Source organism: Lethenteron reissneri, chromosome 36 (assembly GCF_015708825.2).
Source record: "Lethenteron reissneri isolate LAM-NWPU_2019-01 chromosome 36, ASM1570882v1, whole genome shotgun sequence".
Taxonomy (NCBI): domain Eukaryota; kingdom Metazoa; phylum Chordata; class Hyperoartia; order Petromyzontiformes; family Petromyzontidae; genus Lethenteron; species Lethenteron reissneri.
The window spans coordinates 871,379-890,500 of NC_083814.1; the positions used below are offsets into that span (position 1 = coordinate 871,379).

At 44.1% G+C, this 19,122-nt stretch overlaps 1 protein-coding gene across 1 annotated transcript in view; it reads right to left on the minus strand.

The window, feature by feature from the left end:
* Positions 1 to 19,122, minus strand: part of LOC133351094 (GRB10-interacting GYF protein 2-like) — a 99,604-nt gene that overhangs the window by 30,663 nt on the left and 49,819 nt on the right. Inside the window, 9 exon segments of the mRNA XM_061566026.1 lie at positions 1,112 to 1,221; positions 2,037 to 2,153; positions 3,353 to 3,454; positions 3,639 to 3,739; positions 4,778 to 4,944; positions 10,592 to 10,736; positions 13,352 to 13,485; positions 16,741 to 16,923; positions 18,790 to 18,964. Coding sequence (XP_061422010.1) covers positions 1,112 to 1,221; positions 2,037 to 2,153; positions 3,353 to 3,454; positions 3,639 to 3,739; positions 4,778 to 4,944; positions 10,592 to 10,736; positions 13,352 to 13,485; positions 16,741 to 16,923; positions 18,790 to 18,964 — 1,234 coding nt within the window.

Below are 19,122 nucleotides of genomic sequence, written 5' to 3' on the forward strand. Positions count from 1 at the left end.
ACAACACAAAAGTGTTCTCATTCTGGACTTCTCCATTGCTAATCTTGTCTTGACATGACAATTCTTATCATCCATCTCGGACATCTGTGCTCAAATGCCATAATAATCTTTATCATACTTCCAGAGCACAATAAAGGTTATTATGGCTGTTAACCACGTGCTACACAAATGCAATGTATTCATTTAGGTCTTCTCCATAAAACGTTGTACTGTGTATCTTGAAAATGTATGTCTATGCTTCAGAACTCGCACTTGTTTAAATAAAGGTAAATTACGCTGTGTAACTATTTTTTTTGTTCCTGGGTAGTAAGTGTTATTTCCTAATTGCTTATGCCTTAAAAGTACAAAAAATGGCTATTATTCCCCACAAACTTTGCTTTTGTGACCAGGACAGTGATATTTTGAAATGTACCTATTTTTCAGAACATTCCAGAAAGATTCAGTGCTGAGTAAATTTGGAGTAACTTCTAGAACATTCTATAACTTTCCAGTAATAGTAGCATAAATACAGGGGCCTTAAGTCCACCAGTTCAGTTTAGTTCCAGCTGCATTTTTCTGAGATGGCATCAAGAGGCTGCAAGCATCCAGCAGACACATTTTGCTTTATATGCAGCCAATTTATCAAGACAAGAGCGAAAAAGTACTCTGTGGAAGGATCTGCTAAGATGTGTTAGGCCTGCAAGGCATATTTCGGCATGCCTGTCAGGGATCAAGACAAACCCTGAACACCTCATTTCACCTGTGAGCAATGCAAGAAAATCTGGAAGGTAAGATGGACAATTGTTGCTCGGAATTTTAAGTTATAAAATTTGTCAAAAAATTGTAAAATTGTAATTTTTGTATTACTTTAGTATAAATACATGTTAATTTTTATTCAAATGTTTTTTTTCTGATTTTATGTGAACGAAGACCCAAATCGCCCATTTCTCATTTAAAATAGGTAAATCAAAAAATATCACTGTCCTGGTCACAAAAGCAAAGTTTGTGGGGAATAGCCATTTTCTATACTTTTTAGGCATAAGCAATTACGAAATAATACTTACTACCCAGGAACAAAAATTATGTTACATAGTGTTATCTACCAAGGGTTTTCATACACTGTGCTGCTCACCTGCAGGCTGGGAGGTAGGCGTCTTGAGTTCCCACAGTGAACCTGTTGATTCTGGTACCGATAGGGACCGTGACACTGCAGGGATAAGGCCTTGTTGGTGCTCCTGGGTCCTACAACAGCACAGCCGTTAAACACACTGAAGCACACTGCACACACAGTGCAACAGAACACAAAAACACAGACACCAATAATTCCATAACTCATCCTTAAAGCACAGCAAGCTGGCACAGCGGGGCAATGTACGTGGTGCACCTGCCAGTTATCTAATTTATTTAACCCATAAAACCTAGATCTGGTCAATGAAGTGCCAGCAAGCCATCAAACTTTAACATGGTCTCCAAGTGCAGCTAGCCTGACAAAGACAGATGAGCATGGTGTTGGCCACCAAACCCCCGTATTGCCCTTTATAGGTGCTCGCTAACAGCACTTTCACCAACAGTTTGTTTAAGGCTATACTGGGGAGCTTTGTCTTTGGAATCTGCGTGCTCGTGTTGGCATGTGTCTTTGTATTTTTAGTCCGAGTGTGTGGTGTATTGATAAGCGTGCTTTGCTACAAACCTGGCAACCCGAGTTTGATTCCTGCTCACAGCCAACACCAGTGGCAATTATCTGAATCGGTCTTGGGCCTCCCCTAGGCTGACTCAGCCTCAAATGAGTACCTGGTGCAGTGTTTAAACTGGTGCAGTGTTTAGTCATCGCCACTGGGGAGACAAAGGGCGCTGTGCTGGCCACCCACTCGCTCGTGTGCCGTCCCGGCCTTCATAGGTGCTCCTCGCTAACAGCACTTGCCCCAAAAGTCTGTTACGGCCATAAGGGGGGAACGTTGTCTTTGTAGTCTGTGTATGTGTAGTCTGTGTGCTGGTTTTGTGTCTCGTGTTTGGTGTGAAGATGCCAGTAGCAAGCGGATTGTGTGCACATCACTCACCTCTGCTTGAGCGTCTGGTAGTGCTGTATGAGAAGAGCTAAATGCTGCTGTTGCTGTGGGGTCAATGGTGCCAAAGTGGCCTTCTGCTGGAGCTGCGCAATGGACTGAGCACATTGCCTGTGTACAAAAGGCATCCACATTGTTCCATCAGCATTCAATCAATCACACGTTCTTTGAAAATATAATAGTGAATACATTAATTTTTATACAGCACTAATCATAAAAATTGCACCTCAAAATGTGGTAAAATTTGGAACATGCACTGTTTTCACACAGAGATGCAGGAACCCACAGATTAGCAGGGAAGGCAGCAAGAGCTGCCACCAACAATTGACTAAGCTCTGTGGTCCGATACTGGGATGTTTCGCACATTTTAAACGTGGAAGAAAACTTTTTTGTTAATAACCAATATTAAATTATATGAACATGTTTAACAGTGCAATTAATCGCCTTACTCGCAACCTAAAGGTCACAAGTTCAATCCCCTCTCAAGAGTTAACTCAGCCCATCATCTCTCAAGGGTTTATAAAATTTGTACCATCTTCTTGGTTCTTTCGGTAAAGAACCAAGAAGATGAATCCCTGCAGTCACGAAAGCTTTAAATCGAAATTTGTACCACTTTGTGGAAATTCAACAATGGCCAGACTATGGACAAGACGGTTCCCCCACCATGGTAATGAGGAATTTCCATATCAACCACCCAAAGCTCCGACCCATAGTTGTTTTTCTTCATAAGAAATGGTCAGAAAATGAAGCATGTGCAAGTTTTTTTGGAAAATGACTCGAGAAGTTTTGAATGTTGAGTGCATCCCCTAAAGTTAGCAGAGGCAGTATTTAACAACTCGCATGCTTACTTTCAAATAAAAATCATTGAAAATAAGAAGCCTCAACAAGTATAAGCTTACAGTGACAATAAAAGTGCTAAATACTTAAAAAATTATCAGCAAAGTGATCTAGCTGAACTACTATTACTGGCAGTCTTTCTTGAAAAGTCGACTACTGTGTATTAGATGTTGTGTATGATATTAATGTTGTAGTTTAAAACAAATGTATTGAGAGCCGGCTCCGATGAGAACATAGAACACACAGGTTCTCATGGGAGGAGCGGCCCACTATGACTACACCGGGTTGTGTATCAAGTTGATGGTCTCAATACGGTCACCAAGAACTGCACTAACAACACACGTAGTAAATGTAGATTTCGTTTAACTTGTGAAAACTTCACCGGTGGGAAAATTAATTGTTAAAAATGTAGTGGAATTGTGCCAAAAAAGTTTCCATAACATGGCACGTGGACAAGTGCAGATAAGTAGTACCGAGTGCTCTCAGATGTAATCCTGTGATGCCCCACTCTGGAGCTGTTTTCTAACACAGGGTGGTGCGCTGCTCTCCCAGTGTTCCACATGGATGATACATCTCTGTCTCATGACATGGCAGGCACCAACAGCACAATCGGAACACAAAGTGAGCTAAAAAAAAGGGCCATATATTCTTCAAGTGTAACCTCTAACACTTTTATTGGCATACTAGGAGCTTCATTCAAAAGTGTGAAAGAGGGACACAAATCAACAAGATTTGTTTATGTCGTGCAATGTGTAGCACCTGCTGTAGAGCTGGGCTTGCAAAAACTGTTGATACTGCAGCTGCATCTGAATTATCGCCAACTCTTGTTGGCGTTTCAACCGTTCGTGGTCAGGGTCGTTCTGCAGGGACACCGGAAACAAGACATGGATGCACAGAGACACTGTAAGAATTCAGAGTGAGAAGTGCACGTAAAATTTAAGACGCACAACTAATGGCAAGTGCAGGCAACGGAGATGCAGATTGCATAGAGCAGATGATTAACAATACTGAAAGCATTTATAAAATTAGCCCATCGTTTAAATAAAATGATGCGCTTAACTAAGAGAGCTTCAATGGAGTGAGGGTAAACACATCTTACCTGCAAGTTTAGTATTAAGCCCCATAATCAATATGAACTCTACAGAAACTGGAACACCCCACTGAAAAAGCATACCGCTGCCAAAATTCAATACTTGCTTAAAAAACTCAACTATATATATTTTACCAGGTAAGGCCCATTGAGCTATGTAGCTCTTTTTCAGAAGCGACCTGGCTGTCACAAATTATAGCTCAACCAAGTGTCTTGTTGTGTGAAAATGAACAGCAGACAAATACTCTAAAGGTATGTTTCTAAATGTGGAAGGAAAAACCGGAGGACTGAGAGAAAAATCTATGGTTGCACAGGGTGCATCGCTTGCCCGGTGAACGATGGCTACTCTTTGGCAGGCTTTTACCGAGTGTCACTCCCCTACTGTGTTTGTGTGCTCATGGAGAAAATAGACGCAACGACACAACCACAGCCACACAGGCCGAATGTGAAACCCAAAGCACCAGAAGTAATACGATATAAAAAACGTATGACCAAGTTACATTTGGAATACGATTGCAAAACATGTTACTGAGGTTCTTTAGTAAAACTCATGAAAAATGTCTTACACATTTTCGTCCAGTGGATGAGCATAAAATCATTGTGTTTCAATAATAAAGTGGAAACCTGTTGTGTTTAGAAAACAGTTGTACTTTGGTTGCTGTTGAAGTCATAAAAATGTCTTTAGCATGAAATCATCTGGTTGCAGTAAGATGGGCAATGTGTACAAGTGTATCTTTCAGCACGAGAATTAAATGATAAAAAATAACGGCATAAAATTCTAGGTTTGGCAGAAAGCGCAAGAACAAACCAGGAACGGTGGAGGTACAGGGCCAGGCGCAAACGGCACACGCCCCCACATCTTTATAACTTCCCCAAGTGGCTGGAAACCTTCGTCACAGCCGCGTTTTACAAGCAGAGTCATGGTGAAGTACCCAGCCTGGAACCACTCTGCCATCTCCTGGTTGGTGAAGGGACCTGCCAAAATACATGGCACAGAACATTCACCAACTCAGCTGCAGGATCCTGTTGGACGCCTTTTCTAAAAAAAAATACATCCAGATGAGAGAGTGATTTTTTTGGTTTACACAAATGTTTTCCAAAGAACCATGCAATGATTTCTACATCATAAACCTGCTAGGACCACTAGGAAGATGCAGCCACTTAGCAGTTTTTGTCTTGCGCATGGTTCAAACACTGCAAATGTATATTTGTACATGCATTATTGCCACGTATGTGTCAATTCACACTCTGGATACTATTGCAAACGAAATGTTCCATCTCAATGGATTTTCCAGGTTCAATAATTTAACTGAGAAAATTTTGCAAGTTAACACGTTTTTCAAAATTCACATTTAACTCATCCTTTAGCACAATCAAATCAGAGGTTCTAAATGGAACATAAATTACTTTATGAAGTTATAATCATGGCCCTGCTTGTTGCTTTGCTCCAACACCAACAATCGTGGCCACACGTGGAACTTTGCTTCAAAGGCCAAGGCCTACGTGACCATTGGGACGCAGACATCACACAAAGACAATATGTTCAACTGGAATCCGGACTCAGTGTCCTCGGCTTGTGCGCCATACATCGTCGCTCTTGCTCGTAAAATCCTGGATGTGGCAGAAAGCCGAGCTCCTCATCATTAGCTGTCCCAGCCAGCTGTGCAAGGTTGGCCCCCTCAATCTGGTGATTGACAATCAAAACGTCTGCCTAACACACAAAACTAAAAATCTTTATATTTTCTTGAATCAGTATGTATCTTTCCATTCAAATGTCAACAGAGTTGTGAGGACATCATTCTTTCATTTAAGGAATGTTACCCAGCTGCACCACATTCTTTGCTTTGAAGACTAAGAAGCTGGCCTATTCACTCTTCTTCTCAAGTCTTTACTATTGCGATGTCTTGTTCCTCTGGAGTCCGGCCAAAACGCAGCCATCAGGGTGCTCACTCGCACTCCTCTTCAGGATCATAGCTCACCTGTGCTCATCACGTCACTGTATTGGTTTCCGGCTCAAGCCTGCATTGAGTTTAAGATTCTCCTCGCTGTGTTAAAGGTTTTTATGGGCTTGCGCCACTGTACATCCCCGACTTTATTCAGCCACAAACTCCAACATCCAGCTACATGCTCCACTGAGATATCTGAGGTTCCCCAATCCGTGCCCTACTCAGCAGCGTTACCACACTCCAGGTTTCGAGCCTTGGGTGGTGATCACCGGTGTTTTGTCTGTACGGTGTCCAGGCTCTCGAATTCCATGCCCTTGGGAGGTCAGGAACTCAAGAGTGGATGGACACTTTTAATTTCCGACTGAAGACCCCACCAACTGACCTCCTCTCTAGGTCTCTATCTGGTTTCTTTAATCTTCATCTCCTCGATAACTTCACTTTTATTTCTTCTTTTTATGCAAGTTGCTCGGAAATCCATTGTTTAAGGGTGCCACATTATTATAAATATTACAACATGAATAATTAACTTTGCTGTCACAACTCAGGAAACCTTTTGAAACTCTCTTCAACAGCTCTGTAAAGCTGAATAACAAATCCACGTGTCCCGTCAGGTTAGGCGGGTGAATTACGGAAAAAAAGAAATCCGTTATCAGCCACTTGCGCAACAGAAACGACACGAGGTATACTGTATTTGTAGCGCGAGGCAGAAGTAGAATAAAACTGTATTTGAAGCTTTCGTGACTGCAGGAATCCATACTCTTTGGTTCTTTCGGTAAAGTCACGTAGGTAGAAAAAATAATAGATCACGACGTTTCGATCGCCACACAAGCAATCGTCCTCAGGTGGGATAGAGAAACAGGCTGCTGAAACAAGTCCTTATATATAGAGCCGAGAGGGGGGGAGTTGCCGCACCGGGCAAAAGGGTGGGGGCTAGAGATTGTGCCTAAGCGAGTGGTAAATCCAAAGATGGGAACCGAGATGAAGGATGGGAAAGGGGGGGGGGTGGTTGATGCGAGAGCCGCGAGAGCCGTGGGGGTGGCCATATTGTATTGTGAGAGATTATCGTGAGAATAAGTTTTTCCCCTTTTATCTGGCAACAAAACAGGTGTTAAGTTGTTAAAACACCAAACTGAAACCTTTTACAAGGAATCATGTCTGCATTAACCACAATAATAATATATGCATTATCTTTGAAACTGATTGATCCACACCAGAGACAGCTTTCTTTTGAGCCTCGTCTCAAACGGTGTTAGACCAGAGGATGCCAAAAGGCGTACAATGCATATATTATCAGAGTGTTTTTTTTTGCATTTTGACCACAAGTACTGTGGTCAATGCAGACATGATTCCTTGTAAAAGGTTTCAGTTTGGTGTTTTAACATCTTAACACCTGTTTTTTTTGCCAGAAAAAAGGAGAAAACCTATCACCATATTTTGGTACTGGAAAAGGAGGTCCCATGATGTAGATGCTCACCCGAGCTCTCATTACTCTGATAGTGCTTGTCTTTGTGCTGTACGCCTTTTGGCGTCCTCTGGTCGAACACCGTTTGAGACGAGGCTTAAAAGAAAGCTGTCTCTGATGTGGACCAATCAGTTTCAAAGTCAATGCATATATTATCAGAGTACGTTTTTTCTTGATTTGAAGCTTTCGTGACTTCAGGAATTCTGTCTCTTTGGTTCTTTCGGTAAAGTCACGTAGGTAGAAATAAAACAAAATAAATCACGACGTTTCGAATGCAACACAAGCGCCCGTCTTCAGGTGAAAATCGTGAAAATCGCAATAACCGCGATGTCTGCTGCGAACAGCACGATGTCAGCTGCCTTGTGAAGAGAAGCTGTTACCAGAAAGAGTTTTCTAAGTTTTTGAGAACAAAAAGGTAGCCGAAGTAGTGTTACTGGGGTATTATAGTGTAAAGGTAATAAATAACGTGGCATGTTAAAATAAATGAGCTTAGATTAGCATGTTGGATTATAGTGCAAAGTTAATCAGCTTCCGTAGCACATAAGAGCTCAGATTAGAATGTAGGATTAGCATATGTATTTTGATGAGAGAAGCATGTAAAAGTTAATGAAAAAAATAGCAAGTTAATGTAAGTCTGTGTAACCAAGAATAGCATGTTAAAGTTAATGAGAAAAGCATGTAAAAGTAAATGAGCGAAGTTAATGAGAATATGATGTTAAAGTCAATGTTAGCGATCCAAAAGATGGCCGTGCTAACGCGTGAGGGTGCGGAGCTCGCTCGCTGCTGTGCTGGGAGAGGAAGACTGGTCAGACCAGGTTGCGGAGCTGGTTGCTGCGCTGGTTAATCACGTCCTTCCAATGGTTGCCAATCGAAGTTCATTTCCTTTAACATGCCACGCTATTTATTACCTTTACACTATAATACCCCTGTAACACAACTTAATCTACCTTTGTTCTCAAAAACTTAGAAAGCTCTTGCTGGTAACAGCTTACTCTTTGGTTCTTTCGGTATGTCAACGGTTGTCCTGCTGTATCGGTGCCACCTGATGAAGGTCGCTTGTGTTGCGATCGAAACGTCATGATTTGTTTTATCTTATTTCTAAAAGGTTTCAGTTTGGTGTTTAACAACTGTTTTTTTGCCAGATAAAAGGGGAAAAACTTACTCTCATATTTTGGTACTGGCAAAGGAGGTCCCATGAAGGGATTAGCATGTCAATGTAAACAAATCAACGGCAACGGTGGCTGTGCTAGTGAGACATCCAGCTCTTTTGGACAAACGACACCACATCGAGGAAAGGAGAGAGACACAACGAGAGGCACAGACAGAGAAACACACAGAGAGAGACACATATAGAGACACACATAAAGACAGAGAGAGACACAGAGACCCACACAGGGACACACACCCAGAGAGAGACACACCCACAGAAAGACACATCTATACACAGAGAGAGACATACACACAAAGTGACACAGAGAGAGACATACACACAAAGAGACACAAGAGAGAGACAGAGGGAGACAAACACAGAGAGAGACACACATAAACCGAGAGACACACACAAAGAGACACACACACAGAAAGACACATACACAACATCACAGCCAGTTGTCATCTGCTAAAAAACGAGAGCCATCGCCACATCGAGGGAAAGGGGCAACATTGGCTTTGTTAGTGAGACATTTAGCCCGTTAATGTAAAAACATTTAACTTGGTAATGTAAATTGGTAATGTAACTCAGAAAGTCGGAAATAACTGTTGACAATGGCAGGTTGGATGGAAACATTGAACAACCAGTTAAGGCTTTACCTGGTTAATAACGTCCTTCTGATTGCTCAATTTGTACCCATCTTCTCGGTTGACGTTATGTCTATGTTTATATGGCTTCATGAACAAATCTTTGATGGTAGCCCGAAGGTTTGCAAAGTACCTTGGTCTCGGAAAAAACAATGTCGCGTGAGCCCACAGCATTCAAGCAGTGATCAGCTATGGCAGCGGTATTGGTTCTGCCGTGTTTCAAATCTGCCTTGTGTTCGCGAACACGGTCCGAGACATGTCGTTTCGTTTCCCCAATGTAACTGCTACCGCAGACACAACTTAGTTTGTAGACACCAGAGTATTGAATATCAGGAATCACATCTTTCACAGATGGGATCGGGTCACGGATTTTGTGTACTGTGTTGAATCAAACCTGAATCTTGTGTTTGTTCAAGATTTTGGAAATCTTTTTGGTAACCCCTGCTATGTATGACAAGGTGATGGTTTTGATTGGGTCCTCAGATGGTTCTCTACCCATGGTTGGGGATACAGCTTTGTGGATTGTGCGGTCAGAATATCCATTCATCTTGAGGGCTTGGCGTACGTGCTCCAGTTCACTGGATAGGTGGTGCTGGTCGGAAATGCAGTGGGCCCTATGGTGTAGTGTTTGATGAGGAAATTCTTCTGGGCTGGATGGTGGTGGGAATCAGGCTTTAGATAGGAATCTGTGCGGGTGGCTTTCCTGTAGACAAGTGTCCCAACGAGCCATCAGGTCTCTTCTCAATCAAAACATCCAGGAATGGTAGCTTGCCATCATTTTGCACTTCCATGCTAAATTTGATAGATGGGTGTATGGGGAATTGATGTGGTTGAAAAATTGGTTCAGTGCTGACAGGCCATGTGACCAGATGACGAACGTGTCATCTACGTATCTCCCCCCCATATCGATTCCCATCTTTGGATTTCCCACTCGCTTAGGCACAATCTCTAGCCCCCACGCTCTTGCCCAATGCGGTAACTCCCCTCTCCCCCCCTCTCGGCTCGATATATAAGGACTTGTTTCAGCAGCCTGTTTCTCTATCCCACCTGAGTTCGATTGTTTGTGTGGCAATCAAAACGTCGTGATCTATTATTTTTTCTACCCACGTGACTTTACCGAAAGAACCAAAGAGTATAGAATAAAACGATGAAAAAACAGTGCGATAGAAGGAAAAGACGAAGAGTTATGTTACATACAATTTGTTGCTCAACAATTGTGAATCACTTGTGGTTAGAATGGCAGCAACAAGCGCATTGAAAACAGTGCCATTTGAATCGTACATTCCCACACCCTATCTTAGAAAAGTACAAATTACAAGCTTGAAAAACATTCATACAAGACAGACATCACCAAATGTCTTGACTACAGATAATAAATCAGACATGACCGTTTGCATACACGACAAACAACTGATACCTTGTATGTCTCCCTGTGGATCCTTATAAAACCACTTCATAGCGGCCTCGTGGGTAAGTGGAAGAGCAGACGCCCTGTTCTTTGTGTCCAGACGATCCTCCTCCAGGGAGGTGTCCTGCAGCGATGCCACCATCTTCTCAGCTTCCTGAGGCACATGAGAGAGAGAGGGATGTGAGAAGGAAAAAGAACACCACGCTGGAGTTAAACAGCCAGGGGGTCTCACCGAAAATGAGGCCTCCACCCATGACAGAAACCTCTCACCAGCTGAGGTGTGCAACTCAGAAAAGAGGGGACTTGCTGCTACAGTGCTGAAGGAGTGGACTCACATTGAAGGATTCAATCACTCCAAGAAGAACTTACTGACAGGGCCAAGTCACTGCAAGTGCCAGGGCCAAGTCAAGCCACTTCACCGCAAGTGCCAGCGCCAAGTTAAGCCACTCCACTGCAAGTGGCAGGGCCAAGTCAGTGAGCAGGTGGCCTAACAGCATTCCAGTGACCAGTGACGAGGACTTCAGTCCCAGGGCCAAGACCAGCACGAGTCGGGACCAAGGCAATAATCTGGAGTGGGGCGGAACAAGGCAGATCTCTGCCCTCTGAGTCCTCCTTGGGGTCCATCTCAATGACAATCAGGGACCTCATTAAACAGACACCTGCGACACTTTGATCCTGCAGACGACAGTGCTATTGGGATGAAGTGGGTCGGTGATTGATGGTACGTTCTGTATTGTGTTGATGGTGGTGTGCGAGTTGGGTAATTTAGTGTATGCTATTGTGCTCTGTTAATAGCCGTTGCGTCACGTGGTCGACACTGCACATAGATATTGATATAAAAACACGTGCAGCGACTCTACCATGTGTAAACAGTAACAGGTCCCTGTGGGGTGGGCTGGTAGGACCGAACAATTTAATGGCTATAATAAAATGAAATGGCAAAAAATGGGCGCCAATAAGTGGATGGTAACGTAGTGGAACATAAGAAACAATAAAGTAGTAGTAACCGTTGTGCAAAAAATAATAGTATTGCACAAGTATGTACCTACGTGGGTGCAGCATGGAGCAGACACAGTGAGTAGTAACAATCTGCACAATATGCAGCGCCGTCGGCCACGCCCCTATTACTATTAGCCCCGCCTTCTCGCTCCCGGTACTGTATTCTCGACTGTAGACTCTGCCCCTTTTCGCCAACGCTTGACCCCGCCCCGGTCCCCCGTGGCCCCGCTCCGCCCCCGTGGCCCCGCCCTCCACCCGCGTAACCCCGCCCCGGCCACCCGTGGCCCCGCTCCATCTCGGTGTCCCCGCCCAGCCCCGCGTAGCCCCGCCCCCTGCCGCTGTAGCCCCGCCCAATACACCCCGAGCGGGGGAGAGATTCCCAGGCCTGGCTCGGCTGGAGAGCCGCCGACGAGGGGGGGGGTAGGGAGTTGTTTTTTATGTAAAAGCTTTAAATGTAAATGTTTCTATTAATAAACATCAGGGAATGTAAAATTGTTAAACATTTACTCCCTTTCACACACGCGGGGGAACTATACGAAGGGAGAGCTTGAGGCCTAGGTCTAGGCTTTAGGCCTAGCTGTAGGCCTTAGGCCGCCGTGAGTTAATTGTTAATATAAATGTTTTAATTATTTATGTAAAAGCTTTAAATGTAAATGTTGCTATTTAAAAAACATCAGGGAATGTAACATTTTAAACATTAACTCCCTTTCACACACACGGGGGAACTATACGAAGGGAGAGCTTGAGGCCTAGGTCGAGGCTTTAGGCCTAGCTGTAGGCCTTAGGCCGCCGTGAGTTAATTGTTAATATAAATGTTTTAATTATTTATGTAAAAGCTTTAAATGTAAATGTTGCTATTTAAAAACATGAGGGAATGTAACATTTTAAACATTAACTCCCTTTAACACACGCGGGGGCACGATACGAAGGGAGAGTTTCAGGCCTAGTTCCAGGCTTTAGGCCTAGCTGTAGGCTTTAGGGCGCTGTGAGTTTTTTTATTTAATTTCAAATGTTTTAATCTAAAGCTATCTCAGGGAATTATAAGGGAATGTTACACGTGTTTAGCCAGGAAAGCCTCATTAATTGAAATGTTTTAATTAAAAGCTATCTGAGGGAATTATATGGGAATGTTACACTTGTTTAGCCAGGATAGCGCCACTGAGTTTAAAGGTTTTTGTAGGGTCATGCCAAGTGTTTGCAGTAGGGGGCGATGTTGATACACGGACGGACAGACGGACGGACGGATACATTAATCTATTGGTGGTCTGGTCCACTTCGTTCCTACCAGTATAAACCTACCTTACGTTAAGTTTATGCTGTCTGTTCTTCGAAGGTAATGTGTTTGATTGCGTTATTACTTAAGGTTCCTTAGCCTGCATATTTTGGGTTAATAAATATTGTAGCCTAAGCGTTGTTTTTTGATGTTGCACCTTCAAACGGGTGGAAAACCAAACCAGTCACTTGATCCTTCAGTCCCTGACCTTGAGAACTACAGGGACCTCTGTGTGACCAACAAATTAAATGAGGCCTCAATTGACCATGTATGATACTGTGACTGACACAAACACACAGACAGAATGAGAAATTAAGTTGCGTTTGTATTGTTATGATAGCGCAGATGCTACCAATGTGTTTCAATATGGATTTTGGAGTCCAGTCCTTTTAAAGAAACTATGATTGATATAATCTCAGACGTCTTCATTTTTCAGTTAAGGCCTGCCGCATGACTTGAGCACCTGTAGATTATACGCCCGGCTTGTGTGGGCTCACCTGCTCTAAGTGCTTGAGGCCCTCATCATCATCATGATCATGGCCAACGACTCCATCTCGCTTGCCAGAGCCAGGCCCCGAAATGCCCACAGAGTTCAGGACATCAGAGCTGACAGCCTTTGAGCTTGAGAGGTCTGAAAGGGAAAAAAATAAGTTGCATTGGTGAAAATGTAACTCTTACCTTCAGTACACATTTTACATTGATGCATAGTATGAACGTTTAGTTTTGGAAGATTATGGAACAAGGAGATACATTGTGAGCAATATGCACTCAAATATAGGCATTCTCATTCATATTTAAAAAAAACAGAAAATCAGGCCTGGATATAACACAAAATGTATTTTTTTTGGATTGACTCAGAAACCGGATGTCTGGTCACTTACTTAGTTTTCCCGCCAAAAATGGCACCAATTGGCATCGGGTGATATCGCTTTTGCAAGCGCACAGACGTAAAAACACACTGCAAGATGTAAACAATTTAAAAAACATCAGAAAGTGTCCTGAAAAAAATAAAAATTTTGAACTCCGAGCTCCATGCTCAACAATGCAACATTGTTCCTTCCCAAAAACATATGTAGCGATGAGTACATTTCTGTCTTGGGCTTTCACAGGTATACTGATTCGAACCAAGATCTGTCACCATATATAGCATATTCCATCCATAATGTCACGGGACTCCCATAAAAGAGCACAGCAGCTCATTGGGCCCTTCCTGCAGAATGAAATCAAACCTAATTCTAAGAGTATATTCACGTTAGCTGTGGGGAGAGAGTCCACATTAGTTAATAAGTCCGGCCTCCGACAAACTGTCCCACTTAGGTGGCTGAAATCAATTTATTTAGTTTCTTTGATCAGATTGAGTCTGGGTGTCTCGTACACCGTAGCAATGTGACAACGTTAACGGCGTGATCGGAGAATTGTAATGAACTTACTTGGTCCATGTTTGGGTGGGAATTGGCTTCAGCCACGTACTATTTGTAGTGGATAGGAGGCTGGATTATTTACGAATGTGGACTCTATCCCCACACAGATAACTTAAAAATATACCGTTATAAAAGTGTAATGGGTTCAATTGAGTCGCAGACGTAGACTTTGGAAACAACACATTTATTCAGTTCCAACACACGGGGTAACTTCCCCTGAACAAAATAACAACCTAAGGTGGTGAAGCACCCGGCTAACTACACTGGTTACTACGTAACTGCTACTACGGACCGGGACCAACGACCAACGACGATGTCGCTACACCGCACGCCGTGCCCCTCTGGGGCCGGTACTGCACCAAATGCATGGTCACATCCAGCCATGTCACTACAAAAGTATAGATTTTTCTTTATCTAAACATGAATGCAGTAACGAGGTGGAATTAACAAACTAAAAATGTTTCTTCTTCATGAACACATTTAAGGCACACAATGGGCACATTTACATCACCAGTTTAAGAAATGCCATTTTCATAAAACACACATTTATTTGAAAAGATGTTTTCAAATAATGCCCTTTTTATCTAGAGAAGCCTCAGCGAATCCTAATACTACTCATGGTGAGCAAAGCTGAGAACCTAGGGAAAACTACACACATACGTGCATATGGCTTCAATCTCCCTCTGCACTGCCGTCTCCTGGCCATCTCACAGATTAAATTGCAGATAAAACTGAATCAAGTTTAGAACACAATCATTAGGTGTATCAATGTTCCTGTTGTTTATAACTTGACCAGTGACTGCATACAGCTTCTCAAATTCATGCTAATGCACAATTCGGGCTATAAAGCTTCCATTTATTGACCCCCCCCCCTTAATGGAACATTTTCGCCAGTTATAAACATTCAGGCTGGCCTGCCTAGGATCCATCCTGGGTTTAACCAGGCTAGATTGTGTGAACTCACAAATCCTTTAAAAATCTGAACAGTCCTATCGGTGAGCTCCTCCGGCAGGCAAGGCTGTGTTGGCTGGGGCATGTAACCCGCATGCCCAAACAGCTTTTGTTCGGCAGGGTAGAGGGTGCTAAACGGTTGCGGCTTGGGCTAAAGAGATGGAATTATGAGATACGAGTGGATATGGAGCTGAGATGACTTGCCAATGACTGGTACCAGCGATGTCAAGATCGACCCCTGTGGAGGAGGCTCGTGAAGAACTCTACTGGGTCGTTGGAGGCTGACACCCTTAGAAAATAAGGAGCGCAGAGGAGCGATGCTCACAACAACGAGCGGAGTGCCTGGCGGCTAAAACACAGCAAGTTGGCAAAGTAGGGGGCACAGGTGGTGCGTCAACCAGTCATCTCAGTCAGTCAACCCATGGCACCTGGGTCTATCCCGTGATCTCCTGCCAGCAGGCGTTTGACACTTCACATGGACTTAAAGTGCACATAGCCTGGCACAAGCACCGTGGTGACGTCACTCCCACTTCGTGGAGAATGGCGGTTATTGTTGTTGCCGTCTTTGTATCTGTGTGTTTCTCCGTATCTGTCTATTTCTCTGTGTCTGTCTGCGAGAGTATTGGTGTCTGTGTCTCCCTATGTATTTGTCTCCATGTTTGTGTATCTCCATATCGGTCTCCAATCTGTCTCCATGTATTTGTGCAAGTGTATTTGTCTTTGTATCTCTGTGTCTGTTTAGCCAAATGCATTATCACCCTGTGAGCAGCACTAACATCTTCATACAAAGGTAGGATCCTCTGAAACACACCTTTGCTGCCACGATAATTCCAAAATGCGTAAAATTACCCTATTTCCCAGCAAGGGTTAGTATTTGTGCCTCCTCTTCTGACATAGAAGCCACCAGCCACCTGAATGGGTATGGGTCCTAAAAAATTACGTGCCTACTCAGGTGGGTCCCAAGTTGGGAAGGTTTGGGAACCCCTGATTATAGAGGAAGCATTTCCCAATGTCTCAACTGCAGCATCAAGACGTGAATTCAAACTGGCGAACTTTGGACTGCAAATTTAATATGCTCACAATTGCACCACAACAGCTCCCCGAGGCATAAGACAATCGTTATAAACACCTTCCTGCGGAGGGAGATGGTAGGAACGTTGGGTTGCTCGGTCAATGGCCAGGGTCAACGGCGGCGTGGTGTATTCCGCAACTGTGAGGGCGGGCACAAGCCGGCGTGAGTAGGTTAAACGTTAAGTTTTATAAGGGCACCACGGGGTGACCAGCCCCTCCCCACCCAGCCCCTCCCCACCCAGCTCTTCCCCACCCTCCCCTCCCCACCCAGCCCCTCCCTCCTCACCCAGCCCCTCCCCACCCTCCCCTCTCCACCCAGCCCGACCCCTCCCATTTTTGGATGCACGACGGACGGACACAATAATCGGCTGTGGGCTGGTGTAACCAGGAGGTTCCTACCAGTATGACACCATGTACCCAGTACTGCATGGTGATATACACACCTTGTGGTGAGCCATGCTGCAGTGTCTGATTGTCAGGCACATCCATTTTTTCAGGATCCTTATGTGAAATGGAACCCTCTTCCCGCAATGAGGGCTGGTTCCCAGTCACAGCAGGCAGCTCTTTTGAAAAACATTGCGTTGGTGACAGTCGGTCTTCCTGTTTTCCACTTTCGAGGGATGCTTCTGCACAAGAGAGAATGTAACAATAACATCATGAGAATGCGGAAGCTATAAGACACATATCCTAGGTGTCTGGAGACATGCCATCCGACACTCAACTGAGAGCTCGCTGTTTGCTGCGTTACACATCTAAGTATGTCGTTAATATGCTTGTCTCTCAAGCGAGAAAACCCAGGTGTTGCAGAAATTTATTCAGTAACAGCATATTAGGAAGCAACTGGAGCTATGCACTTTTAAATCTAGATTGAAAACTCATTTCTTTAGAACTGCTTTTTGTGTTTAGTTTGTTGTCCTTCACCCACGCCTCCAATTAGCACTGTTGGCTACATATGGTGCGAAAGAAGTTCAATATACAGGGTGCTTCAAAAAGATGGACCCGATTTGAAATCGCTATATCTCTGCAACCACAAACCGCCCATGAATGAAACTATTACCATTTGAAAGGGCAGGGCATAGAGTTTCAAATGCCTCTCCCAGTGCACAAACAGCCCCTATCCTCAGTCATTCGCAAGACACACTGCCTCAACGTTGGATAGGTCGCACAGGACCCCAAGACTTGGCGCTACACTCTTGGCCCCCAAGATCCCCAGACATCACACCCTGCGACTTTTTCTTGTGGGGATACGTCAAAGATCGTGTTTTTGTGCCATCATTAGCGACTAATCTGGATGACCTCAAAAACAGAATCACGGCAGCGGTGACTTCAGTGGAAGAAGACACTTCGAGAGGCGTTTGGGACGAATTCAACTATCGTCTCGATGTAGTCCGTATAGCAGGTGGAGGGCACAGAGAATTTAGAAATTTATTAGAAAAACTTGATAACTCATTAAACAGTTTGTAACTTTTTGTGTAATTGTAACATGTTGCCATCGTGAAATATACTGCTTTGAAATTGGGTCCATCTTTTTGAAACACCCTGTACATTGCATAAACAAGTGGGACTGCGCGTGTTCTGATTGCACACATATCTGCTGCAGGATAAACCCAACTAAATCAATACAAAATGAAGCTTGTCATATTATGCCCCATATTCTTCCATGGATATAAAGGAATGTTTTAACCCTTTGATATACACCCATTTTTCGTGTCCCATGTGTCAGCCTGCAGCCAGCCAGCCACCGTTTTGTTGTTCAAAATGGTGGCGAGCCTAGATTTCTTTTTAGTAGAAATTTGTGGAATAACCAGGGCATGACCCTTGTTTTTAAACTGCAATGTTTGTTTTCCAAATGTTGCCAATAGATGGCAGTGGGCATATATTCGTATGTGTGACTTGCAAAAGAACAAGACAAAGATTCCCCAGTATAACCTTAACAGACTGTTGGGGCCAGTGCTGTTAGCGAGTACCTATGAAGGTCAGAACCGCACACAAGCGGTGGGTGGCCAGCATCAAGCTCGGGCGTCTTTGTCTCTAGAGTGGCAATTTTTTAGACATCACACTAGGTACTCAATTGAGGCTGAGTCGATCTAGGAGAGGCCCAGGACTGGTTCAGCTAATCGTCACTCGTGTTGGCGGTGAGCAGGAATCGAACTCAGGCCGCCCGGTTCGTCGTGCAGTGCACTAACCCCCTACACTACCACTACACTATCATCGTGTGTGACCTGCAAAAGAACACATCTACATCCTCACATATATCGATGTCGGCCACAGGAGGGCATCATTGCCAGGTACTGAGAATAGACGAGATCTGGCTGTGAAAGGATTAAAAATCCATCTGACCTTAACCTTGCATCATGAGCATCGACAGACCAAAAAGTCCCAGAAACTTGCAGGTCTTCCGATACCGGGGTGGACAGAGCTCATCTCTCATCATTGTTTACAGAACCAATGCAGATCTACACATCACGAGTAGCGCTCTGAACAACAATTACCGTCCCAGTCGTCTTGAGATAAGAGTTTTTCCCCGTCTTTGTTGTCCCTGCTGCACTGTCGTTCCTCGGCATCTTCCCGTCTGAACTCCCCCTCATCATCTGCTTCCTCATCCTCTTCGTCGGCGCCCTTGAATTCCAGTTCTTGCTCTTCAGGGATGGGCTCCTTCGGGCCCTTCTGCAAAAGCAATGGCCCGTTACAAGCACCACACGCCCGACCTGCATCTACACACGACAACTACATGCTTCGCTCATTCACTGGCAGCATCTCAAGAGACGACATCACGTCCTTAGCCCTCAAATGGTTTACCAATCTCGATATCAACATAGAACTTT